General features: G+C 36.9%; 3 protein-coding genes and 1 long non-coding RNA gene across 7 annotated transcripts in view; 2 read left to right on the top strand and 2 right to left on the bottom strand.

Moving 5' to 3' along the window:
- The window catches only part of LOC131317991 (uncharacterized), an 81341-nt gene that overhangs the window by 50649 nt on the left and 5334 nt on the right, over positions 1-25358 (bottom strand). The window lies entirely within an intron of this gene.
- Positions 1-25358, top strand: part of LOC131317967 (protein NLP7-like) — a 67116-nt gene that overhangs the window by 25910 nt on the left and 15848 nt on the right. The window contains exon 4 of one of the 2 annotated variants that reach the window (XM_058347706.1): positions 5451-5498. The exons of the other annotated variant lie outside the window; for it this stretch is intronic. Within the exon in view, the coding sequence (XP_058203689.1) occupies positions 5451-5498 (48 nt within the window). The remainder of the gene's footprint in view (positions 1-5450; positions 5499-25358) is intronic. 2 annotated transcript variants of the gene reach the window in all.
- LOC131317979 (protein NLP7-like) lies at positions 5667-6754 on the top strand. Its single transcript, XM_058347730.1, has 2 exons — positions 5667-6542; positions 6692-6754. The coding sequence occupies exon 1, from the start codon at positions 5711-5713 to the stop codon at positions 6467-6469; it is 759 nt and encodes a 252-aa protein (XP_058203713.1). The 5' UTR covers positions 5667-5710; the 3' UTR covers positions 6470-6542; positions 6692-6754.
- Positions 20420-24631, bottom strand: LOC131317987 (uncharacterized). 3 transcript variants are annotated; one of them, XM_058347741.1, is made up of 6 exons: positions 24380-24631; positions 24197-24269; positions 24016-24092; positions 23839-23884; positions 22333-22402; positions 20420-20873 (listed from the first exon to the last, which is right to left on the bottom strand). In XM_058347741.1, the coding sequence occupies exons 3-6, from the start codon at positions 24060-24062 to the stop codon at positions 20713-20715; spliced, it is 324 nt and encodes a 107-aa protein (XP_058203724.1). In that variant the 5' UTR covers positions 24063-24092; positions 24197-24269; positions 24380-24631; the 3' UTR covers positions 20420-20712. The 3 variants fall into 3 exon arrangements, 2 of the variants coding, with proteins under 2 accessions (XP_058203724.1, XP_058203723.1); XM_058347740.1 differs by having other exon boundaries at positions 23839-23914; positions 24380-24577; XR_009197461.1 differs by lacking the exons at positions 20420-20873; positions 23839-23884; positions 24016-24092; positions 24197-24269; positions 24380-24631 and adding an exon at positions 21289-21524 and having other exon boundaries at positions 22333-22945.

A 25358-nucleotide genomic window follows, 5' to 3' on the forward strand; every position in this document is an offset into this window, starting at 1 on the left:
TAGTGGTGCTGCTTGAGCTCAAATAGCCTAGTATCCATCGACCTCCATTTGTTTGAATTCCTGTGATTTTCAAGTGCTTTTTTTAATGGTAGTACTGCTGCCCCAGTGAAAAGATCGGCCCTTGGTGCTCTGTTTTGTTTATTCATGTCTATAGTAGGATATGCAAGGAATTTTGACTTCCTTACAACGCTTTTATTCCTGGTGATCAACACCATTTTCTTTATGGTAGTTCTCTTGGATTACGGTTTTTGGAAAAGTTTTGCATCCTATCTCACTTGATCAGAATTCATAAAGAAAATGGTGTTGATGTGATTGCTGCACCAAAAATCAGTTTTTTTTCCCCTTTTGTTTTGTTTTGTTTCGTCCCCCATGTTACCAGTATGCAGTGAGGATGTTCTAATTTTTCTGGCTGCCACACACCCGCTTGTGTTGTAAATCGCCTCGTCTTAACTCAATTCAATTTTACCCTTCGAGTTGCTAGCAGATTTCAATGTTACCCTTTCTGTCAAACTTGGACGGGAAAATGCCTAAGAGGCTAACAGAAAATGCTGACATGGCTAACATGTGCTTAGCTGGCGATGGCAAGAATCCCAGATACAGATAGTGCCAATTAAGCCTTAACTCACACAAATCATAACCAAAGAGGCAAAGATCCACACAAATCTCAAGCCTTAACCCACACAAATCACTTCCTAAAGACCCAAGCCCACCTACGAACAATCTGATTTTAATTTTCAGAACTGCACCCATAAACAATCTGTTGTTTGGCATAAATCACACTTGATGGCCCGTGCCAAACATAATTGATTTCAGATTGGGCTGTGAAAGTTGGAATCCAATTGGCTCCTCTATCGACCATCTCCACCCATTTCCTTCCTCTTCTTGATTGATTGCTAGCAGTAACCGAATGACCCACTTATCAAAACAGAAAAAATCCGTCCAGTAAAAAAGAACAGAAAAATCCTTAATTTTTAACCCAATAGTGCATAGCAATGGATTTAGTGCATTAAAAGGCATGAATACAATTGATTTAGAAATTAATGTTCTTTATCAACTGGGTTTTGTAGCCGAGAAAAAAAACAATTGGGTTTTCTAGCCGAGCAAAAAAAAAAAAAGAAGTGGTTTTGTTTGGACACTTGAAAAGTTGAAAAAATATGGTATGCCCAATTTTGCAGAGGTTAGGGATGAGATACAGTACACAATTTCAACACAATGAACGAAATGGAAATTATGGAATCTTTCAACTGAAAAAAATGTTTGGTTATGATTTCTGTGGGTGAAGTCTGTTGTGGGTCTTTGATTATGCTTTGTGTGGGTTAAGTCTTAAGTGGCACTATATGGGATTCTTTCCATCGCCAACTAAGCACATTTTAGCCATGTGAGCATTTTCCGTCCAAGTTTGATAGAAAGGGTAACATTGAAATATGCCAGAAACTTGAAGGCTAAAATTGAAACCAAAAGTTTTGTAAGGATGAAATTGAAACCGAGTCTATTTTGTAGAGAACAAAAAAGTTTCTCAAGTATAACCCTTCCTTGTACTTCTGTGTCTCCTCATAAGCTCGTTTGTACTTCCAACCCATCACCTCGCGACAGTCCCCATAATGGACATCAGCAACCGTGTGTAGACCAGTCATGAATCAAATCAATAATAAAGTCAATAAATGTGCCAAAGCCGAATTCATTCGCCATGGAAATAGACTCTGGGCACAATAAGAACTTATTTGTACGGATAGTTCCCAAAGTACTATCTAAATGTCAATTTGGTCCCTAATATACAAATCACGTCAATTGCATCCCCAATGTTTATAATACATGTTTAAATGGTCCCCGCACTAACTCCGTCCAAATTAACTGTTAAATGCAGGGGTATTTTTGTAATTAAGCTACAATTATCCCATCTTCAACCTCAAACCCACTCTCTACCCTAACCAAATTGATTCCCAATTCAACCCAAACCCCTCCGTACACGTCAAAGCTCCTCCACCACGACCACCATTTCATGCTCTTAAAATTCTATATTTCACTAATACATTTCAAACCCCACAAAATTCCCTTAAAATGTCATTGCCTCCACTTTCAACTCTTGTGAGAAGTGCAGGAGCTTGCTCGATCCGCTCGCCGGAGTGTCAATTCTGCTGGCAACAGAGATGGCGGCATCGCGATCTCGGCCTTAATGTTGACGAATGTGGCCGGCTCGACGCTCCGAAGGACAACGGTGTTATCATATTGAAGATCCAGCGTGACTTTGGCAAACTCCTGATCTGCTTTAGAAGCCCATTCAGAACCAACGGTCATTGCGGGTGAAGATCTGCCGATGACTGCCTTTCTATTTTATCGGTGTCGGACGCCCACCGGCGCTGGTGGTTTGGAAGTGCTACAACTTCCAATTTAATGGTTAATTTTAATTGCAGTAACATGTAGTAGTAGTAGTGGTGGTGGTGTTGGTTTAACTAATGTGTGATGCGTTTTTTAGTTCTGTCTAGCAAACTAATGTGTGAGTACCGAGGTACAGAGGCAGCAATGGCGCATTGATGTTTTTGGGTTTTGGCACTGCGATTTTGGTGTTGGTTTGGTGAGGGGTTGGGATGGAGGTTACTATGGTATTTCAGGGGTGTGGTGGTGCGTTTGGGAGCCGCGACGGAGGGTTTTTGGATTGAACAGGGCAACGACGGCGAAGCCAGTTCAAGGTATTGCGATTGAAGAGTTTTTTTGGGTTAAACATGATGACGACGGAGGTGGTTTAGGGGGCTTGTTGATTTGTTATTTATTTATTTTTGTTGACAACTATCTCTGCATTTCTTTTTCTAGGAAGTGGAAAGTGGGCGATTTGAGGGTTTTCATGGCTTGGGGTTTATTGGGTCAGGGTGGAGGGTTTAAGGTTTTTTTTTTAGAAAGTCAGGGTTTGAGGTTGAAGAAGGGATAATTGTAGCTAAGTTACAAAAATAACCCTGCATTTAACAGTTAATTTGGACGAGTTAGTGCAGGGGACCATTTAAACTTGCATTATAAATATTGGGGATGCAATTGACGCGATTTGTATATTTGGGACCAAATTGACATTTTGATAATACTTTGAGGACTATCTATACAAATAAGCCGCACAATAAGCTTTTGTCCAGTACTTGTACAAAAAGTGCTGGTGAAGCTACTCATGTTTCAGCTTTAGAACTAAGGAGGATCAAGGGCACAAAATGAGTTCAAATTGGAAGGGGTGATAAATTCAGTCATGTTGTAAGTAAAATTCTTCTGGGCTTAAGTCCTTTGATATTCTCTTAAGAATGGTCTAAAAGCTTTTTTGTGTTTGCAGGTCATGCTCGGAATATTCATTTTGTGTTTTACATTAATTGCCCGTGATACTGTACAGTCAATAGCGGGTGAGATGGTTGACCAACTTGATTTGTCAAATGAAGATTTGACTTTCATAGCTGAGTTGATAGACAGCTTGATTGTAAAACTTGTACCGAACTGGAAGCCCTCGTTTGGAAACTCTACGAGTAAAGAAAGTCCATGTGGGGATTCTACTCATGTAAATAATCAAAGCTCTATGAGATGTTCTTGGGCTTCAAGATCTGAAAGAGTTTCTGGTGAAGCCATTTCCAAGGAGCATGATTCCACCTCATATGTGAATGTCTTGTGAAGTGAATGGAACATGAGTTCATATGGGTTTGAAGGATGCAAGGGTAGTTTCTCTAGATTTGTCGTCGTGGATGAAATCCTAAATACTGCGGAGATTGCTTTTCCATGTAGTTCTCCATCAAATGATGTCAGCTCGTTGAGTTTTTCTACACAATCTGTAGGAGATGGAGATCAGAGGGATGAGTTGAAGCTAGAGCTTGACGCCATTGACATGCAATATCGCCAGTCTTTCCATGAACTCCTCAAGATGTGAGAGGAAGCAATGGAAAATGTCAAAAAGAAGTGGATCTCAGGGAGGAAAATTTCCGTTCGTTGATGAAAATACATTTCTTGATCCTACTTTCTTGCCCCAAAAAAGGGAAAGAGGATTCATCTGCGGAAGCTAATATTTATTGTTTATTTCAGTAACTAATCAATTTTTTCCTATTCGGGCTTGATTTATCCAATTTCATTGTTTTAAATACTGAGTGGTTAAACCTGTTCAGATCAAGTCCTTCCCGATCATTTTTTTTGCTGATTTCTCGCGAGTACCCTTAAAATCACGTTCTGATCACTTTGAGCGGCTCGGATCGTCGCAATTCGATCGGAAAAGGGGAGTCCCGCACGGTAAGCCCGTGCGGATCCCTTATGGGAACCGGACTCTTGATATCTAACCTCCTTTAATAAGCTTTGCTTACGTAAATTATAGTTTGTACAAAACTGTTAATTTTTATACTTTGGTCACATCCTTTTACTTTAACTTTTTTGAATTTTCGTCTCTTTAAGTCAACATGAGACGAGAAACACTGGTATCCCTCAATTTCTTATGGCAATAACTCTTCGTATTCAACTGGTGCTTCGGACAATATGAGTGTACTTTAGCACATGGTTGTCTTATGGAATCACGAAAGGCTTAAAACAGAACATTTTGAAGTCATGATTTGGCTCTTACCATAAAAAATGAAAAAGAAAAGAAGTCAATGATTTGGCAACAACCCACTGTTTCTCCTTCAAATATTTTGAAGTCGATGATTTGGCTCTTACCATGAAAAAGAAAAGAAGTCAATGATTTGGCAACTATCCACTGTTTCTCCTTCAAATTTAGTCATTGCACCTCTATGAGCATGAGCCAATGTTTTTCCTTTAAGAAGGAAGTAGTTTTCCAATTAGACAACTGCAATGCAAAATTGGATAAGCAATCAAAAACGAATATTAAGCATTTTGATGAGATACAACGGTCCAGACTCCAGACCCTCATTCAGTTGTCTTGATAAGTTGATATAGATCTCTCCAGATAACAGACATCATTAGACCTTGAGGAGTTTTGTGGGTTTTGTTCCCTCGGATACAGGAAAGCTGCCATTTAAAAAGAACATCGCCCCTCCTTAATTATGCTTTTAAAGTATCCTGAGTGGAATTAGGACTTAACGAATCAGTCAGGGACTCCTATGCCATGTTCTCTTTCACTCGACATCCATTCGTGTGAAACACCATCGCAGTTGAATTCTCTGAAATCAAATCTGAGCTAGTGTTTTGCTAAACAACACGTATGTAACCTAAGGGTCTCCTTTGAATTTCAGTTAGGGTATACTAGACTTTTATTCACCGGAAGCTTGTGTTCCTTTGAAGAAAATATTGATATGTTGAATGCTGACTCACAAAATTTCCAAGATCATTTCCTCATAGGCTGGGACTTCTGCGAGGCCAATGTTGCACAAACCCTTGTCACCCATATGGACATATATATTTTTTTACTTTGCTTTTCTTTGACCCTACTTGTGTATATCCAGTGTGTTTTCAAGATTAGTGAGTTGCATGTTTCCATTTCCCTGCAGGAGTTTGGTTTGCTATGTTTTGATGGATATAAACACTACGAAATGCAAGTGAGTGGAAAACCTTGATGCAATATTAAATCTTTTGATTTTAAAACAGTTTATAGTTACTGTAAGTGATAACTTCACTCAAGAATCCTGATGTGACAATACTTTCAAAATAAATCGGGGATGAAAATAAAGCATGCACGACTGCCTTCCAGGAACTCATGATCAAGACGGTGTTGGAAAGGGTTTGCAAAATTCATGAGCTACCCTTGGCTATGACATGGGTCCCTTGCAGTGCTTGCAATGATTTACTGCGAGGGCAACTCCTGTCTGAGGGTGTGGAATTTTGTGGGCACTCAAACTTCTGGCGTAAGATGTTTGTACTAGTCAGTAAATCCTGTCACTTAAGAAAGGGAGGGGTTGCCAGGATGGTACTTTTACCTCCTAACATGTTATATTGCTCGGATATAACCCAACTCAGCTTAGCTGAGTACCCCTTGCTACCCTATGCACAACCGTGCAATTTCCATGGTTGGTTCACAATATGCTTGCAGAGCAGTTACACTGCAAATGACATTTATGTACTAGAGTTTTTTTTGCCCACGAGCGAAAGATACCGTGACAACTCATGGACCTCATTGAGCTTGATATTGGGGACGATGGAGGAAAATTTCAGAACTTTTAAGCTTGCTTCTGGCCAAGAACTGGGGGATTTATTATCAGTTGAAGTTATGGATTTTCAGAATGGACTAAAACTTCATTCTGTTGAAAAGATCCAAGCTAAGGGTAGAGGAGTGATGTTGCAGCCAGGTCATCTGGATCTGCCACCAATGGATGCCATAAGCAATGAAACGAATGTCGTTAGTGAGGCACAAAAGTACAATTTGCCTAGTCTTGAACCCTTGCAGAGTGGAAAAGTTACGACGCAACTAGATTCATCTGATCAGCTGTCAATGGATCATTCAAAAAATGCACATAATGTCATCACTACCAAACGAAACGTCATCATGGTTACTAGTTCAGATTCAGAATGAAATGAAGTTTCTTTGGATGATATTCTTAAATATTCCAAAAAGAGCCGTAACGATGCTGCAAAGAAACTCCAAGGTAAAAGTACACTCTCAAAATTTGAAATACTGAGTTTGCTTGTTGTCGTCATTGTATTTTTTAACTAGACGGTCTCTTTTCACTTAGAAAGTGTTGGGCTTTTGGAAGTATAGAAGGTTTTTCTCTAATCTAAATTGTTCGTTTTGCAGTTAGCATATCGACATTGAAGCGTGTATGTAGGGGTTATGGTATCGATAGGTGGCCACCTCGCAATCAAGGATGGGATCAGGGGAGGTCTAGTAGGGGCTACCGCCACGACAAGAATTTTAAAAAATGCAATTATTATATGTAAAAAAAAAAATTTATGCCCAACTTACATAGTCTCGCCACCACTAAATTTTTTTAGTATACATTTCGCCACTACTAAGGTAAAATCCTGGTTCCGTCCTTGCTCGCAATCGCGACATAAAAAAGTTCCGTTCCTTTCGGCCCTCGCCTACTGAGAACGAGGGACAAACCCGACAACGTCAAAATTCTGATTTGCCTTCAATCAAGCCCCAGATAGTGTTGCTCACACAAAGCCAGCATTCCAAGATGCGGATATAGTGACAATTAAGGCAAAATATGAAAATAATATGATCAAGTTTCCTCTTTCTTTGCCGTCTAGATTAGTAGCGCTTCAGCAAGAAGTGGCTAAAAGACTGGACCTGGAAGCTGGAACATACTACGTCAAGTATAAAGACGAGGAAAATGATTCGATTTTAATAGCTTGCAACGAGTACTTACAGGGTTGTATACACACTTTTAAATCATTGGGCAACACTTCGGCAGTGGTGCTGCTTGAGCTCAAATAGCCTAGGGCCGCTGTTATTCGCAGCCCCGTATTTTCTCTCATAGCCCATTAAAAATTTTCAATTATACTCGACGGTTAGTTACCAAAATTGAGATACATTTTCAGCATCCAATTATCGAAATATAATATTTTTTTCAACAGCTATTTACCGAAAATATATGTTCGGCAGTTGTTTATCGAAGGTTGAACATATTTTAGACATGTAGTTACCGAAATATAATCTTGTTTTCAACAACTATTTACCAAAATGTTATGTATGATTTTCAACAAACATTTACTGAAATGCAGTGGGCTATGGGAGAAAATACGGGGCTGCGAATAGTAGCGCCCTAGCCTAGTATCCATCGACGTTCCTGTAGTTTTTGACATCATTTGTTTTAACTCTTGTGATTCTCAAGTGCTTTTTTTAATGGTAAAATACTGCTGTCCCGGTGAAAAAGATCAGCCCTTGGTGCTCTGTTTTGTTCATTCAAGTCTGTAGTAGGATGCGAGGAATTTTGACTTTCAACGCTTTCATTCCTGTGTTGTTGGGCTGCATCTTCTCTCGGATTATTTATTTTTTGGAAAAGGACAGTTTGCATCCTATCTCCTCACTTGGAATTCATAAAGAAAATGGTGTTGATGGGACTGCTGCACCAAAGATCCGTTTTTTTCCCCTTTGTTTTGTTTCGTCCCCCTTTTTGTTATGCAAATAACCAGTATGCACTGACGAACTTTTAATTTTTTAGGCCGCCACACCCATTCCTGCTTGTGTTCTAAATCGCCTCGTCCTAACTTAATTAAAAAAGATGAGCATAAATCCGTCACAAGGGGTTAGGTCTCATTTGAAAGAAGAGATACAATGGTACAGAGAGAATCAAGGAAAACGCAATAAGGTCTTTTTTTCCTTCTTTTAGCCGAGTGCGTTTTTCATTGTTGGTTGTAATCTAAGAAGCACGGACATGTTTCCGGGCCTTTTGTATCATTATCGCAGACGTGTCGAACACGGTAGACACGTTCCTGGCATGTGAAAAATATGTGTCCGAGTATTTAATTTTCTAAGTTAGACACGTTTCTTTTTTAGTCAGACCGTTGTTCTTTTTTCCAGTTAGACACATTTTTGACACATACCGGACATGTCTCAGACACACGCGGGACACGCCCAAAGTGGAGTAATATAAACTTCACGGAATGGTAGTTGCAAAACCTAAAGATGGAGACGTACCGTTCTATATGGGATGCAAAGAAACTGAATAAATGAGCTTCCATGATGGAATCAACAGATAACTTATTACTTCTGTTGTTATAACTTTGTGAAAAGGAAAAATCTAAAATCAGCCCACTGGGCTGACAATAAGAAGTGTGAATGTATATTAAAAAGTGTAAAAAAATATATAAAAATATCTGTTTTCTTGATTCTCTTGTGTGCTTATTGTCAACCCACTGGGCTGACAATAGAAAGACCGTTGTGAAAATCAGCCTTGACATGGAACCTTTGTGTCTACCATTCAACCAGATTTTAAACCGCCGCTAAATTGTTTCCGTGACAAACAAGCTTAAGATAAAACACATAAATCAAGAGTCGGAATTAATACATAGGACACCGCAATAACTCACATTGAAGTTTCAAATAAACTGTATATGTTGGGTGCCAAATAATAATGGCTTAAATAAACAGAGATGATTTTAAAAGAAGTAGTACATTGAGCAACCTTATGGATCTCCAAAGTGACGCAGCGGAATTCACAAGAGACTAGTTAGCGTACTAGTCCAAACGAGATAAACAACTCGTCGCAACGAGCAATTCTTGCGCACAAGAAAGAAAGAGAAAATCTCTGAATATTATTGATAAAAGTTATAAAAGTTTTGTAATTGAATAGGTTACAGCCCTTTTTATAAGACCCTAACTCTAGAAATCCTACTGTAAAAGAAATAATAAAATCATGCCAAAACAAGCGGCATTAAATAAAAGATATTTCCTAATTAATTAAAATAAAATCCTAATTCTTGTAGACCAAGAATCCTAATAAAGGTAGAAATCAAAATCAAACTAAATACGGAAAGTTAATAATTCTAACATAAACGAAAATATTCCTAATCAAAATCTTATTCTAAAACAATAAAAATAAAATACAAAAATTCTCCATTTTTGTCCTACATCAGTCTCCTTTTCTTCAAAAGAACTCGACCTCGAGTTCTCATTAGAAACTTGCCACCTTCCATTTCAAAGAAATAGATATTTGGAATACTTCAACCGCTTGTTCGTCTTCCAAAAATCATTTAAAGAAAAGTATTTATGCAATGATCTTTTCTCTTCGTACTTCAACTTGTTAACAAGATGTATTAGACGAATGTTCGGAACCCAATCAAATTGTTGCACACCAAGAAAATCGACAAAATTAGCATCATTAATTCTACTTTGCCCGCAATCATATTTTGAATCCTTTCCATGAATGTATTCTTCGACATGATCGTTGGCTGAATCTTTTGAATCTACTTTTTCGGACACCAATTTACTTTCGTCAATGTCGCTAACCAAAATCTCCTCATTGACACTAATATTAGTATCAACCACCTCCAATGGACAATTATTTTGGTCATCAACAACTTGATCACCAACATCGATATCATTTTTTTTATCATCAACTTCAATTATAGTTTCTTCTTTTTCGCTAATACCAAGGTCAAATTTCTAGTTACCGTCAGCTTCAATGTGCCCACAATGACTGCATTCAACATCGACCTCCACTGTTTCTTCGATGTTGGGCTCAACAAATATCACCTCCTCTAGTTCAACTCGATCTCCTTCCTCTTCTGCGATCTCATATCCATCATAATAGCTGGAACGTGATGAATCTGAGATTGAAAGATTTTTATCGGTTTGTTGACGCTTTGAGTGACCTGAACCCAACAGTCTCAGTGATGTGTCCCTCGAGTTTTCAGTAGCCGCAACGGTATAATTTTTATTACTTGAAAAAGAATAAGACAACTCAAGATTATCTTGGGACAATCGCTTGGACTCAAGATTTCTTCGATACTCTTCATATAACATCTGACCATGATGCGATTGAAGAAATCTATCACTCATCAATCGTCTCATCCTGAGCCATGTCTTGACTGGTTGTTTATACTGGCGCTCCCGATTATATTGCAATTGCTTCCACCATCTAGAAGCATAGCCTTGTAATTTACAAGTCACACTACAAAAAAAAACACTTTTGCCGACTAAAATAATAGTCGCCAAAAGGCTGTTTTTGGTCGCCAAAACCTTTCCACGACTAAATTTTTGGTCGCCACTTTGGTCGGTGACACTTGGTCTGGGAAAACTTTTGCCGACCAAAATTTTTTGTCGCCGAAGATTGTTTTTCCCGACAAAATACTTTTGTCGCGAAAGGTATTCGCGACTAAGTTTAGTCGCCGAATCTAATTAATTCAAATCTTTTCGGAAAATCATATTTACATACGGCGACCAAACTTTTGGTCGCCGAATACAACTTTCCCCGACTAAAATGTTTTTGGTCGCCGAATACAACTTTCCCCGACTAAAAACACTTTTGTCGCCAAATGTCATGCCAAATAAAATAATATTAAAAAAAATTTGGGTGCCACGTGGCCCCATCTTTGTACCGCCAGGTGGATCAACCTGGATCCTCCACGTGGCGCGTGTGGAATAATCCAACCACATGCCTTTGCCAAGAATCGAACCACCAACCTTCCTTACTTTATAAGGGCGCACAACCACTGGGCTACACACTTAACTTATGCTATATTCGTAAAGATAATATATTTATTACATAAGAAAATAAAATAAAATATATAAAACAATATTTATATATAATAATATATTAGATTATATTATGTACGAAAAATTATATATATATATATATATATATAATTATGTTTATTATGATATAATATATAGTAAAAATATGGTTAGATTAATTACATTTATTTATAATTTACCCTAAAATAGTGATAATTAATTTTTAACTTTATGCTCTCATATTAGAGCCATATGAACAAATGAAAAATGTAAGTTAATCATAAAAGCCCTAGAGACAAATATTTATTATGACCCTTTAGCATAAAATGATCAGAAATCCTCTTCGTATATTTTTTATTACTGATATAATTGTTTTTTTATTAAAATTCAAAAATTGCTAAGAACCTAATCTAAATTGATAGTCCACTATCGCAAGATCCCAACTAAAATCCTTTCTTCTACCAAAAAGGACTCTCTAAAACACTACCCTTGAGTCTTCGACATCTAAAAAAAAACTCTAACTTCTAAAAAAAAATTATCCTCATCTCACTCCGTTTCTTTATCACATTGAAGCTACCTCCTCCTTCTTCTTCTTCTTCTTCTTCTTTTTTATAATTTTGTTACATGCCTAAGGTCATAATAGTCGAACATGTCCCATTTCAAATGGGTTTAACGTAACTTTTTTTCCTGTCTTTGCTTTTTTTTAAAACGCTTCATGGACCTTTGGTTATGTCTTGCTAATGGACCTGGAAAGCGTAAATTAAGTTAGTGTCTAATTTTTTTAGTGCCTTAGTAGCGTAGGAGGGTTTTTTTTTCATTGGAGTTAAAAATGGAGAAACCATGGCCAGATAGAGATTTGAGAAGTTCTTCGTAATTTATTTTTTTTCATAGTGGGGTTTTTATGATGAGAATTTGTGCAATGTACCAATGGGCATCTTAGAAAAACTAAATGACCCACAAACGGCATGTTATTTTCATTCGCTCAGATACATTTTGTAGATGCACGCTATTTGATTAGATGATGAACGCGGATCTCCTCCTACCCAGTAGGAGGACTTCCTCCAACCTCAGACTCACGACAACCTTTCATCGGCCTAAGCTCCTTTCTCCTTAATCTGCCTAACCTCTACCTAACATAAATTAGCCCAACCCATATTCCACCGTAGGGAAATTAATCCTTTTCACCATTAACTCCAACAATTCAATGTCCTTTTTTTCTCATCTAGGAATTAGTTATAAGGCTAGACAATCTTTTTTTGTCTGAAAATATAATAGAGAAAAATCCAAAAAAACCAATAAAAAAACACGAAACAACACATATCCAACAGATGAACGCCAATGGAAAACCTTAAAAAAAAAATGGAATAGCTAATTTGGACGTTTAATCAAATTCAAAAGAGTCCAGAGCAAAAATGTCATTGCCGTTTGAATTCCAACAATGTCATGCCGCAATTGAAAAATATTTTCATCGGTGTAGATGGGAAAAATGATATCGGTAACTCATTTTATAGTGGCTAGAAGTTGGACTATATATGATTCATTGAATAACAAGATTATGCAATTTGATTGATTCTTGTAAAGATTAGCGGAAGAGTTAATTGGATAAATTCTATTAGATTTTTCCTCTTCCTTATTTTAAATGAAGGTTTAAGGTTTTCTCCATTCATAGGAGCATTTATTATTTTTTTTGCTTTGCTGAGAATATATGGAAGAGGGGAGAAATTGAATTTTTTTTTTAAAAAAAGTGTAAGGAGAAAAGTGAGATTTAATTAAGGAGTTTCTTTTTTTTGTTACTTCGGTAGCATTTAACATTAGATTTAAGGAGTTGCCATTTTTTTTATAAAAAAGTGAGATTTAATTAGGGAGTTAACGGTGAAATATGGGTTAAACTTCGGTTAAGTAGATGGAATAAGTATATAAGTTTATTATAATATAATATATAAATTTTTGGCGACAAAATGACCTTTGGTAGCCAAATGGTAGCCTTTTGCCGACTAAAGATATTTTAGTCGCCAAAGGTTCACACAAACAGCGACAAAACGAATTTAGTTGCCAATTGGTAGCTTTTCCCGACTAATATTTTTGTCGCCTAATGTTTTTCTTTGCCGACTATTGGTTGGTCGCCAATTGTTTGTTTTTGGCGACCAAATGATCATTGGTAGCCAAATGATAGCACTTCGCCGACTAAAAATGTTTTAGTCGCCAAAGGTCTACAAAATCGGCGACAAAAAAGAATTTAGTCGCCAAATGTCTACGATTGGCGACCAAAAATATTTTAGTCGCCAAAAGTTGACAATCAGCGACAAAAAATAATTTGGTCGAAAGTTGGTCGCCAAATGTGTTTTTTCTTGTAGTGTCACGTATCTAACTTTCTTTTCTTCTGGAATTTCCATATACTCAAGAAACTTATCAACTTTACGAAACCAATAAATTAAATTCTCAGGATGGCAATACCCATTAAAACTAAGAATTATTGGTTGTACCTGAAAAGTTGAAAAGTCGTCATCTATGTGATAAAACCCTTCAAACCTTGAGTATCGCTTATTCGACTGATATCCATAATAATCCTCAAATAACTCGTCTTCAGATTCATCCTCACTATCAAGTTGATAATAAGAATATCTTCTGGAGACGTTTTGATTAATAGGTTGGTTGCGGGCAAATCCCTCAACGCGGTTCCTATCAACTTTGCGTTTAACAGATTGACCATGGGCAAATCCCTTGGTGCGAGTCTTGTTAAATACTTCACCACGACGAACGTCAATGGGTGTGTCTTCAACTTTGTTTGGTGCCATCGAACCAGGCAAAGCCTTGCTTTGATACCACTTGACGCAGCGAAATTCACGAGAGACTAGTTAGCGTACTAGTCCAAACGAGATAAACAACTCGTCGCAATGAGCAATTCTTGCGCACAAGAAAGAAAGAGAAAATCTCTGAATATTATTGATAAAAGTTATAAAAGTTTTATAATTGAATAGGTTACAGCCCTTTTTATAAGACCCTAACCCTAGAAATCCTACTGTAAAAGAAATAATAAAATCATGCCAAAACAAGCGGCATTAAATAAAAGATATTTCCTAATTAATTAAAATAAAATCCTAATTCTTGTAGACAAAGAATCCTAATAAAGGTAGAAATCAAAATCAAACTAAATACGGAAAGTTAATAATTCTAACATAAACGAAAATATTCCTAATCAAAATCTTATTCTAAAACAATAAAAATAAAATACAAAAATTCTCCATTTTTGTCCTACATCACAAAGCTTCAAAGCTATGGAAGGAACCCAGAAACAGAAAGCAAAACTAAAATAACTACCGAACAACATTCCGCGCTCTTAATTATATTGCTTTAAGCATAAGCCTAAGGGGACACCATTCAGCCAAAGTAGATGAACCAAATAAAGGTAATGTGGTGGAACCTTCGGTTTACATCTTTCTTGACATCATTAATTTCATAGGAGCACCACATTTCATAGGAGCACCACATGTATATTCTCTGTACCATAAAATCCTTGACCCCCAAAATATTTTAGAAATATAATCTCATCATTAATTTCACAGGAGCACCACACGTATATTCTCTGTACCATAAAATCCTTGACCCCCAAAATATTTTAGAAATATGATCTTATCTAAAGATTTGGAGAGATTTTGGCAAATGTGGTATTCGTCATATGATGATACTCATCGTCAATATGATTGGTTTATATAGTGAAGTCAATTACTATTGTCTTGGTCTTTTACGTAACTTACGGGTATGACAAATGGTGATTGATCTTGGGTATCTCTCTCTTTTTTTAATGGTATTTTTTTTTATTAATCTTTGAAAATATTACAGAGACAAAAGAAATAAGAATTTGACGGCATCATATTCCTATAAAAAATTAAGGACAATCTTGTGCTCAAAAATCCGAGATTAGCAAGAAGTCAACCAAGTGGTCTTGGGTATCTCTTGGGTGCCATGTGGTACCAAATAAGCACCAGAATTTTTTTCTCTCTAAAGATGCAAGTGTTTTAATATTCAACAATCCCTCAAGATCCCTACAAAGAAACCCTACACGTTTTCTGGAAATTCAACTGTGCACGGATGAGTCGTCCTCCCTTGCTGTCTTGTTCGCAATTCCTTCAGTTCGGAGATGTTTCCTTCAGCTAGGTTTTGTCTCTATATTTGTTTTATGGTGCGTTTGCAAATGTAGTAGACTTTGGTGGGCTGTTTAGTCATTTCTTTGTAAGAGGAATGCTAGGGATAAAGAAAATGGGCAAAGAAATACCCTTAAAGTGTACATGAATGACTCAGATTCACTGTGCAGTGCATCTGAGCCGTTCATGTATACTTTAAGGGTCTTTCTTTGCCAACTTTCTTTGCACGTAGCATTTCTCTCTTTGTAAACCTGTGATTATTACGAAGGGAGACATCATTTTTGAAAATAGAGAAATTCTTATCTCACTTCTATTCAAGTTAAAGGTCAGCAAAGAGGTGGTTTGCTTTAATTGATCTTTTCCGTAAAGCCGGCAATATACTGACTGAAGTAATTCAGTTAATTTCTTGCGGGCCTTACGGAAAAGACCAATTAAAGTGAACCACCTCATTTTGGTAAAATATAACTGTAAATTGTATTGAAGAGAAATTTGTTGAGTAAACTAAGCTCACAGCTGATTGTAAATTGCATTTTATTCTTTGTTTTGAGGAATATTTTGATTAGAGTGACGTGCCCTTGTAAAAAATGCCACACATACAACCTCTCCTACACAAAAATGTCAAAACGATGTCGTTTTGGTTTTTAAAAATAAAAAAAAAACCAGCCCTTACAGTCGGCGCTTTCCCCTTCTCCAATTCTCCTTCCCACCACTTTCACGAAAAAGATTCAAAATAAGAGAAAAGAGAAGAGAGAGAGGGAATCCCATGAACTCCTGCCACCACGATTCCACTTCCCACCACCACCGGCGACCCAATCCTGGTGCACTCCCCCAGCTTCAGGGAGAGAGAGAGGGGCTCCCCGACCGTTTCAAGGTTGCCTTCTCTTCTTGCGTTGTCGGGCTGCATCTTCTCTTTGATTCTTTATTTTTTGGAAAAGGTTTGCATCCTATCTCACTTAATCATAATTGATAAAGAAAATGGTGTTGATGGGACTGCTGCACCAAAGATCAGTTTTCCCCCCTTTTGTTTTGTTTCGTCCTCCTTTTTGTTGTTCAAATAACCAAAATGCACTGAGGACATGTTTTTGGGCCTTTTCTATCCTCCGCATTGGAGACATGTCGAACATGGCCGACACATCCTTGGCATGTAAAATATATGTGTCCAAGCATTTAATTATTTTTTCTAAGTTAGGCATGTTTCTTTTTTAGTCAGACCGTTTTTTAATTTTTTTTCAGTCAGACATGCTTTGGACACATGCTGGACATGTCTCGGAAACATGCGAGACACGTTCAAAGTGGAGTAAGATAAACCTCACAGAATGGTAGTTGCAAAACTAAAAGATGGAGATGTACAGTTCTACATGGGATGCAAAGAAACTGAATAAATTAACTTCCATGGTATTGGTAGAATCAACAGATAACTTATAACTTTTGTCATTTTAATTTGTGATGTGAAAATCAGCCTTGACATGGAACCTTTGTGTCTCACATTCAACCATATTCTAAACCGCAGCTAACTTGTTTCTGCGACAAACAAGCTTAAGATAAAATACATAAATCAAGAGTCAGAATTAATACATCAGAGACCGCAATAACTCATATTCAAGTTCTTGGTGATATTACAATAATTTACACCAAAGAACAAAATTATAATGGACAAATTAACAGGCTGAGTTGCGGAAATCTCGCTCTCTTTAAGGTGATTCAAGCCCTCTACGGTTACAAACCGGTGCAGTAGAAAATTTTTGACTTGTCTCCTCCAGGATATAAACAGCCCAATAATTTATCATATGGTTTGGACCCACTCTGCACAAGTAGGAGAACCCAAAGCTCCACAAAAGAACACCCTTACACTTTGCCCAAAACTCTCACGTACATATTAAAACTCACTGGTTTTAAGAGAACAAAGATAGAAGGAAGAATTGAGTATGGAAGAAGTAAGTGTTTTGGAAAAGGCTTTGCATTACTCTTGGCTTTCTGGGCTTGGATTGCTTCACTCAAGCAAGCCTTATATAGGCAAGAAAGAATCCAAACTATATCTTTTCGACTAAATCTCATAGGATAGATATGAATCCAAACTATATCTTTTTCATTAATGACTAAATCCACTTGGATATGGATAGATTTGCTAGATATGGATAGATATGAAAGATATGCTTCCGATTCTTTCTAGATTTGCCTAGATATCCAAATAACCGCTAAGATAAGAGCCTCTCACGCAGATATACATGTGACTTGTAAAAGTCTAGCACCAGAAGATGTACAGAAATTTAATATTAAAATAATAAATTTCCAACACAAGTTTCTAATAGACTGTATGTTGGGTGCCGAATAATAATGGCTTAAATAAGCAGAGATGATTTTAGAAGTACTAGTAGTGCATTTTGGTATGTTGAATTAATTTTCCATCTGACTTTGCAATTTTCCATCCAAATTCCTAATAGAATTGGACGGAAAATGGGAGGGGGTAAAGTTGCTCGAATTTGGTAGTTAAACTTAAGGGGGTGTAGTTGGGGAATTTGGTAGTTAAGGGGGTGAAGTTACCAAAAAGTGATAGTTAAGCGGGTGTTCTTGTAATTAAGCCTTTCAAAATTACATGCTAAATCGATAAATGTGTCGTACTAATGTTGCAGCTCCCCTTATGACTAGTAGAACTGTAGAAGCACAGGCATTAGTTAAAATCAGAAAGTCTTTAATTATGCAACATAGTTAGTCAATACAAAACAGGATAAAACCACAATATGAGTCAAGCATTTTATTTTTAAATTTTTTGACAAGTATAATGAGTCATATGTACCTATAATTTCACGATCCATCCCAAGAATTCCACATTTTGACTCTATTCAGAATCAAAAATATCAAACCTGCACTTTCTTGTCCCCCAAAAGGGAAAGAGGATTCATCCGCGGAAGCTAATGCTTAATGTTTGTTTCAGTAACTAATCATTTTTTTCCTATTCGAGATTGATTTACCTAATTTCACTGTTGTAAAAACTGAGTGGTTATGCTTTTTTCTTGGTACAAGTAAAATGCCTTGTAGAGCGAATGCTGTGTAATCGTTTTTCTTAATTATCTTAGGATGAAGTTTGACTGCGATATGATGTTTTAGTTGTAGACGGGTTATTCCTTGTTATGGCAAAACGATGCGTCTGTGTAAAGCTATTTGATTTGCTTTGAACATAGTAGGTTGGGGAATGCTAGGTACAAAGAAAACTTACCCCGAAAGTACCCCGAAAACAGCAATCCATGGTTGAGAATCACTTTGATGATTGTATCATACACATCAAAGTGAATCTCAACCATTAGTTGATCTTTTCGGGATAGTTTCAGGATAAATTTTCTTTGTCCATAGCATTTCTGTAGTAGGTTCCTTGAGAACCATTATGCACCAAATCTATCATCTGCCCCTCGTAATGTTTCGGTGATATTTCCAAATGAGTAGATATTTCAATGTCTATAATGCCTACTTCGATGAGCAAGAATATGAATTTTGAAGTTAGCACTTAAGCAGCCTGCTGGTAGGACCATTTTGTCATGATAATGAAAAAAAAATATCAAATTTCTCCATCAATGTATCCTATCGGAGGATTTATTTCGTGCCAACAATCTGCAAATAAGCAAGATTTTCTATAAAGAGAAAACAACAAATCAAGGAAAACTAGAGCCGTGTGGTTTAATGAGGAGATGGTGGTCAGCCATCATCCCTTAAAAGGACGTAAAAGCAAGCGAGGATGATGTAACTTAGGACAAGATTAGAAAGATTTTATTTTTATTTTTATGATTCCATACAACTAGGTGCAGCTGTGTCAAAGGGTGAGTAAATTCCCATGTGCAGCTAATCCATATAACCAAATCTAGCCAAGGCAGAAGTACAGGTTTTATATTTTTTTAAAATGTCGTTTGGGAATACAAACGGATATAATTTTAGGAGGCTGTTAATGCCACGGAGGGTTTTGTTTGTGCCACTGGAATTAATTCCACACCATTCAAATATGCCTCAATTGCCCTCCCTTGTTATCTGCTACTAATTTGTTTTGACTTCTCCCTAACCATTTAACTTTCCTAAACTACCCCCTCGGTGACTTTCCTTTAATCCACAAACAAATCCCACTTTGAATCTTTTTCATTCCTAATCCAATTTAATACTCCAGGTCAATAGCAAAACACCATTGGCAAGACATAACCAGAAACTATTAGAAATCAAAATTAACATTCTTGTCCACAATTAAAGATGCACTCTATGAAACATTACAAATTAACCAGAAATGAACTATGAAGTTCCAAAAAAATAATCCAAGGAAAAGTTGTAATGCGTCCTTCATTTAGCCCTTGACAATCTTTATTGACGGGAAAGATGTCTTCTATTGCCTGTGGGGAAAAGAAAATTGTTATAACATAGATCCTTTCAAATTTTGGAAAACTTAGTACTCCCTTCATCCCTAAATAAGTATCTCCTACAAAAAGACATGCAATTTTTGAAAAAAAAATAAAGTACTTTCGTGCATAATTTTTTTTTCAATTTCTTCGCAGTGAATTAAAGAACTCATTAGATCTTCAATTTGGTGCAAAGAAAATTGAAAAAATTATGCACGAAAGTACTTTATTTTTTTTTTCAAAAATTACACGTCGTTTCATAGGAAACATTTATTTAGAGATCGGCGGATGGGGTATATAGAATTGTAAGTTTTTTTCAAGTAAAATTAAGACAAAAACAAATTAAGCAAAACAATGGACAAAGAATTAAACTTACCATTCAATCATCCAACCAAAAGCAGTTACTTGAAGTAGAAATTGTGTGTAGGTCAATCACATACAAGAAAAATCACATTTTACAGCGTTTGAAAAACGCTATTAAATGATATATACAGCATTTTTCCAAACGTTGTATTAGCCAATGTTGTTAAAAGTCTTAGACATAAGACAGCGTTTTTTGAACGTTATAGAATGTAGAGTTTCTACAGCGTTTGAAGAACGCTATAGAATGTAAAGTTTCTACAGCGTTTGAAGAACGTTATAAAATGTAAAGTTTTTACAGCGTTTTAAAAACGCTATTGAATGTTAAGTTTTTACAGCGTTTTAAAAACGCTATTGAATGTTAAGTTTCTACAACGTCTTAGCAATGCTATATTAGCCAATTTTTTGCATTTTTAAAAAAAATTCAATAAATACCAATATATTAGCATTTGCAAATAAAATCATGGTAATTTTATTTAAGAAACAAAAATGATTTATTCCATTCAACACCAACTATATCCAAATGTCAATATACAATAAAGATTCATTACATTAGCTTGGAAAACAATTTCCCAACAAAAAACTACATAAAAGAGCCCAACTAATTGGACTCATTAAAAAATAACTAATGCAATTCTATTTTCCTGAAAATGTAATCATGCACTTGGCCAACCATCTCATTCCGCAGATTTTCTTTACTTGAAGCTTGCTTCTTTACCGAGGTTATACCCTTTCTGCTCCCAAAGCCAACCACATAAATGGGCTACTTGAAACCCTCCAAAATATGAGAAACATGCCCGTAGGTTGAAGTTGTATTAGAAGTTGTACCAGCAAAAATCATCCCCGAAAAGATGTAGCACGTAGTAGAAGTCCGAAGAAAACAATTGCAAAGATATGATCTGTGACATCGGCAGCTAGTACTTCCTGAAATTAACATTGCAAAGATGATCTCAACAGTAATAAGAGGTGGCAGTAGCCCACATTTGATCCAGTTAACACATAAACCAAAATCATTGAGATTAACTGCTCCAAAAATCATTTCCAAAATGGAAGAAACCACAGTACTAGAATCATGTAAGAGTATTCTGACGGATTTCTAATCGAGTATGGGATTCCATATAAAACTTCTCAAATGAAAAGAGAGTAAACACACACTGAACTGCTTCTCGTAAAATCATACTAGTCACCACAAAAGAAGAATCAAACTACTGGTTTTCATTGGAGACTTTCACTTCAACACTTAGCCAGAAATTTATAACAATACTAAAAATCTCATCATATTTCATATTTCATATTTCAAGGCATGACTATAATCTATCTATACTAATATATAAAAAAGAAATTTATAACAATACTAAGCAAAAGAATAGCAAGTCCCAGCTTCTTGTGGATATAAAGCACCTAAAAGAAGCGAAATTCGAGCATTAAGTCGTTATCGATAAAAGATCGAGACCATCAGGTTCCAATGCTGGAACGGCACATGCCAAGTTCTGAGGCTCCCACTGGGGATACACATGCCAGTCCTGTAGAGAACTGACTCCTGGCCACTGCTTATCCGTTGGTGTTCCCATCATCCTTCAACAATGCATGTACAAGAGGTCAAGAGCCCGTTTGTAAATGGTAATCGGAAATGGATTCAGAATGCACTATTGTGCAAGTGCAATCTGTGGCTACTACTGTAATGAAGGTAATGCTATGAAACAAAAGCTGTAATAATGACCATTTGTGTGTCTAATATCAAAGAGAAGTGAACCACCATCATCTTACTGACTTTTATATTGATGTATCTTCCATCCAAAGAAATTTCAAAAAAAGTTTTATCTGATGACCTTCAGCTTCCTTTTCTACCCAAAACTTTGTAAATGAACATCAACTCTCCCTCTCCCACTCAACCTGTCCTTACAATGCATGACGAATTACAGGACACCAAATACTCAAAAAATATTGGGATAGAAATCAACTCTTCTGTTACTGTTTGTGTCCCCCCAATCTCAATGTCTATGCTACTTAAGACCACAAAAACAAGTGCAACCGAAAGCAGATGCTATTGGACTTGAATTTCATTACGAATTGCTATACATTGATTCTCATAATCCAATAAACCGCTAGCGACAATGGAAACACCCTTTGCTCCACATAACTTCAACCCACATGTTATGTACCAATCAGTTCTAGAATAACACAATAAATAGCATAGCATAGGCCCGGACCACTGGATGACTTGGATAAATAGCATAGCATAGGCCCGAACCAAATTGCTCTAAATTGCTTCAGGACCATAACCAAAATCTAAGAGAAGTATAAGTCAGGACACCAGCCTGGCTGCCTACCAGGGTTTCTACTACAGGAAAGCAAGTAACTAGCCAACACTTAACAAATATACCTGAATATGTGAAGCAGGTGCTGGAACTCAGAGTCTCCAGGAAACAAAGCTTGTCTCCTTGCCATTTCAGCTTCAAGGAATAATCATGGAAAGGTAACAGTGTAATATTAATTAAAGTGGAACAAAGATGCAAGGTAAACCAAAAACAGACTTCAAATGGTGAACCAAAGAAAGAAAATCAAAATCAGCTATACACTGCAGGCAACAAAGAGTCAAACACCTATCCATTTAAGGCAGTAACGACCAATAGACCACAATTTGCTGAACATTTACATTCAAGAAGTATAACTAGCATAAATCCACTGGTAATGTTACACTAGGATTATGACAAAATCAGTTTGCTCATAAAAAAGCAAAGATGGACTAAAAACTGACTATGGGGGTAAATCCCTAGCTCTTTATTAAGTATTTGACCCCAGCTGATGTGTTGTTTGGGCTTTAGGGTAAACAGTGATGGACACTCAGTATACATTATACAGTAATGTGAAAGCTACAAGAGAAAGTCAAAAATCAATGAGAATTTGGTGCATTTGGTGAATGGACCATAACCAAAAAAAAAAAAAAACAACAACAGATTAGTTGAAGATGAATATGGTGCATGGACCAGTCAACTTTTTTCAATTCCTTCGCATAATTGTATTACCAAAAACCAAATTAAATGATTAAGGTGACTATCGCAATAACTAACTGAAACATGTAAACCCACCAAGTTTTCATTTAGATTTTGTAGGTATGCTTGCAATATACCATTGGTCTTACGTAGTTAACATCTCCAACTGTTAGCCCCAGAGCAACAGGATTTCTCCCCTAAAGGTGCTGGCGCCATGGGGATACAAATTTTCCTTTGGGCAATTGAGTTTGTTACAATTTCCTTAGCAACTTAGTGGGGTATAACCACTGCCTCTTTTGGAAGAAAATGAGGGTCAAATAAGAACAGTTGGGTCACCAATCCAATGTTTTTGAATCTTAAATCATTTCAGGTTGCATTATTTGAGGCAAAGTACCCAACGTACGAGTTCTAAGTGGAACAAAGAGTCTGAATACAGATTCAAACCTGCATTTTTTTTTTATTTTGTAGCAACAAAAACAACCACCAATTTGGAGAAACAAACTGTTACTACAATGACTTCCCATGTTGGGAAGTGGGAAGCAATATCCTAATTTGCTTGGCTTATTTTCTTTTGGGAATACAATTGGGCCAAAACTATTCACTACCCATCAGCTCACATGTCTTTGTTGTGGAACCATCACTGGAACCCTTGAATTGAGCATGTGACTTGAGAGTGACATAGAAACAACAATAATCCAAACAAAGAAATCAAATGTGCTGAGTAGTGAAGTCAGGTTTGGACTCAATTGTATTCCCAAAAGACAAAAGACAAACAAATTAGGAAATTACTTTCTGGGAGGTGCTAATACTAGCTTATTAGTCTCTCCAAATTGAATTTGCAGAACTGCTTAGTGAGGGAAATGCCGAATACGAAGGAGATAGAGAAAGAGACTTACAGAGATGGACTGGCGAGAGGCGATTTGGGCACTAGGGAAATTCTGTCTGCGCGAGAATGCAAAGTACCAAATTAGTCTGCAAAATCAAAACAATGAACCCTAAATCGACACAAAATCAACACATTTGTAAAGGTACAGAAAGAGGTACATAGCAATAAGAGAGAGAGAGAGGCGTACAGGCAGGGCCAGAGACTCGCCGAAGATGAAGGTCGTCGAGTAGCCATGGCGAACCCAGTGGTCGTGGAAGATGACGGCTGAGCAAAATTAAAAATTCATAACCTTTGATAAGCAAATAAGAGAGAATATTAAACCCCTAGTTTGTATTTGGGCAAAAATCTAGGAAAAAATCAAAGTGAACCTGGTTAGGGCTTCTCCGTTCGACGGCTTTTTGCTTTCAACTGGTGCAATAGGTCATGGCGATTTGCTTCTTTCTGTGGAGGAACGAGGGATCGAGCAGAAAAAGGGTTTCGTACATTTAAACTGAGTGTTAGCTAGATCGCATAACAAGAGAGGAGAAAGAACAAATCATGGAAGAACTTACGATTGAAAGTTGAAACCCTTGCTCATGAAAGAAGAACTCACGATTGAACTCGTGACTGAACGCTTGATCTATATATCCAGCAGAAGCCGAAACCAATTCTCAAGAAAAGAGAGGGAGATCTGTGTGACAAGGATTCGGTGAAAATTTTGAGTTCGCGTGTGTTTTTAAGGCGGCAGAGTGGAGAGAGATTCCTGCCCTAAATTGGAATTTGGATGGAACGCTATAATATAATTAATGAAACGCTATTGTTTCACTTCCGGCTTTCTCCGTGTCATACAATAGCAGCAACGCTGTTGTTGCCACCACTACCATAGCATTAATAAAAAAACGCTATAAAATAATGCTATTAAAACCTCTATTTGTTGTAGTAATTATATATATCATAGTCGGTCCATCATCATTTGGATTAGCTATATGACTTGCATTAAACTCATTTGTTCCAAATTTTTGCGGACATGTTCGACTATCGTGACCAACACCTTTACAAATGCTACATTTTCGTTTAGTTGCATCCACGATCTCAAACTTCGAAGGATTTCGTTTTGTTGACCCAGATTCCTTGCCTTTCTTTGACCCCGATGGACGTCCTTTAGGACATTGAACATTTGGCTCAAAAAGTAATGGAAGTGATGGATTTACAAGTCGAGAAATCCTCTCTTGAGCGCGTTCCTTTTGAGTTGGAGGCCATGCTTCATATATATTTATTTTCTAACTCATGGATCAATCCTTTGAATACTTCCCCACTGGTTTCTCCACCATCAGAACAAGTAAGGGATATCATAGCAATCCTCCATTGTGAGTATATTGCATCAAGAGGTAGTGCCTTACCTTTCCAATCAATCATCTTATGTGCACAAGGGAGACCCATTGTTGCCATGAAGTGTTCCGTGCAAACTGGCTGCATTGTCCCATGTTTAACCATTTCATATTGTTTAAGTATCTCTCGCATAGCATACACTGACACACGATTGATGATTTC

The sequence above is a fragment of the Rhododendron vialii genome, chromosome 2a (genome assembly GCF_030253575.1).
Source record: "Rhododendron vialii isolate Sample 1 chromosome 2a, ASM3025357v1".
NCBI lineage: Eukaryota > Viridiplantae > Streptophyta > Magnoliopsida > Ericales > Ericaceae > Rhododendron > Rhododendron vialii.

Excerpts from the sequence above, each read along its gene's own strand:
- LOC131317979 (XM_058347730.1), top strand. The coding sequence starts at position 5,711 with ATGACATGGGTCCCTTGCAGTGCTTGCAATGATTTACTGCGAGGGCAA.
- LOC131317987 (XM_058347740.1), bottom strand. The coding sequence starts at position 24,062 with ATGGCTACTCGACGACCTTCATCTTCGGCGAGTCTCTGGCCCTGCCT. Across the intron at positions 22,403-23,838 it reads CCTCTCGCCAGTCCATCTCT|CTGAAATGGCAAGGAGACAA; the intron begins GTAAGTCTCTTT and ends TATTCCTTGAAG. Across the intron at positions 20,874-22,332 it reads CACCTGCTTCACATATTCAG|GAAGTACTAGCTGCCGATGT; the intron begins GTATATTTGTTA and ends TGTTAATTTCAG.